At 46.1% G+C, this 1,994-nt stretch overlaps 1 protein-coding gene across 1 annotated transcript in view; it reads right to left on the bottom strand.

The window, feature by feature from the left end:
• Lrrc37a (leucine rich repeat containing 37A) overlaps positions 1-1,994 on the bottom strand; it is a 39,791-nt gene that overhangs the window by 4,942 nt on the left and 32,855 nt on the right. Inside the window, exon 12 of the mRNA XM_031354076.1 lies at positions 1,120-1,224. Within this exon, the coding sequence (XP_031209936.1) occupies positions 1,120-1,224 (105 nt within the window). The remainder of the gene's footprint in view (positions 1-1,119; positions 1,225-1,994) is intronic.

Here is a 1,994-nt window from a genome sequence, read left to right on the forward strand (position 1 = left end):
GGGGGTGAGAGGAAGGGGAGCAAAAGCTCTCATGTCTGGAAAAAACGAGATCATGCAAGATTCACCAGGGCCCCCACCCCACGCTACAAGGGGAAGGGGATGAAGCTGCTGGGACTGGAGATTCTGAGCCAAAAACTGCTGACAGAGACTTTCAACCGTAGCAGATGGTGCCTGACTCCGGTGCTGTACACACACCACACAGAAAGCCCTGCAGGCATAGAGAGCCCCAGAATTTCAGGATTTGGGGAGTTGTTACCCATGTTGGAATAGTATTTCTGATGATGCAGCTCTTTTCGAGTTACCCTGGCTCTTGTAAATAATTCCTCAGCTGTACTCCTGTGGCAACCCTAGTAAAAGTTCACTGGTTCACCAAATTGGTGCAATTTTTTCTTTGGTGTCATGGACTTCCTTTTCAAGGTAAGTAACTGTGTGTGTGTGTGTATGTGTGTGTGTGTGTGTGCATGTGTTTGAATGTGTATGTGTGTGTTTATGTGTGTGTGTGTGTGTGTGGTCCCCCTAGGAAAATTCTATCATACAACAATAGTGCTTAGACATGTATGCAGGCAAAACACCTATACTCATAAAATTTTCAAAAACTATAAATAAATGCAAACACAAGGGTAAACTGTGCACACAACGAAAGAGCAACACAGGGATGTGCAGAAATCTCCCTGAAGGTCACAGCCACCAGAAGATGTGGACGGTGCTGTCTGTGCACTGGCCAGCGGGCATCCTCCCAGGGGTTTGTAAACTGACCCATGCTGATCTCTGCTTTCCAAGCTTAAAATTGAGCCTGTCCTCACCAAGAGAGAACTCATTCATTGCTCCAGAGTGTCTCACGTCAACCTCCCCTCTGACACCAAATCAGAACATTACATAAGGCCCTGACACCGAGGAGGCATGCTTCACAGACAGGATACCTGTGAACACATGGGGACACCACCTTACATAAGACCCTGACACCGAGGAGGCATGCTTCACAGACAGGATATCCGTGAACACACGGGGACATCACTTGTAGACAGAGAGGGTAAGTGGCTCTGGTTTCCAGTTTCCAGGTTCTAAATCTGCTACGCAGACAGGGTACATTCTGGATACAAGGATGAACTTTGTCCTTACCTCAACGAGACAGAAAATGATAATCAAAACTGTCACTACGACAGTCACAGATATTGCCAAGATGACTTTGTTGTTGTAGCCGTATCCTGGAACTGCTTTTGTGAGCTAAAAAGTACAAGATAGACAAATGGACATTTCTGTTATCAAATCATAAAAGAGAATGTGAAGGCTAATTGTCCAACATCCATTCTTGAGCTGTGCATAGTAACTAGCACTTAGGGAGGTGAGAGCCACCATGAGTTTGGCACCAGCTTCCGCTATGAAGTGAGCAGGCCATTTGGATTATATAGTGAGACTCTGACTCAAAGAGCCAAGATCTGGGAGTGTACCTTAGTGGTTGAACCCTCCTCTGCTTAGCTTGTACTAGGTCCTGGGTTTGATCTACACGGAAAACATGATACGGGGGGTGGGGGGAACCCTAAAAACCTTCTTCCGGATGAGTAGCCTTCATATTTATAAAAGACCATACTGAATCCAATGTGTAACATGCCTTACTATTGCACATTTTGTTATATTCTGTGTTTTAGGCCTGCTTCTGTCTCTAAACTTAGAAACTCAGTGGAAGCTAGGTGAGGTAGCAAACACTTTTATTCCCAGCACTGGGAGGTAGAGGCAGATACTGCGTGAGTTCCATCACTTGAGGCTAGCCTGGTATACCTAGGGAACTGCAAGAATCCAGGGCTATATACAGAGACCCTGTCTCAAAAACAAAAAACCAAAACAAAAACCAAAAAAAACATTAAGAAGCACAGTGGAAACCACTGTCTTGGATGGGCTAGCATTGTGTGGCCAGCAGAAGACCTGGAGTGGGAGCCCCTAGTCATTTCTGCTGAACTGACTGAGGAGACTGGGGCCCCATGTCCCAGCGCTGTCCT

This window comes from Mastomys coucha, unplaced genomic scaffold (genome assembly GCF_008632895.1).
Source record: "Mastomys coucha isolate ucsf_1 unplaced genomic scaffold, UCSF_Mcou_1 pScaffold5, whole genome shotgun sequence".
Taxonomy (NCBI): Eukaryota; Metazoa; Chordata; class Mammalia; order Rodentia; family Muridae; genus Mastomys; species Mastomys coucha.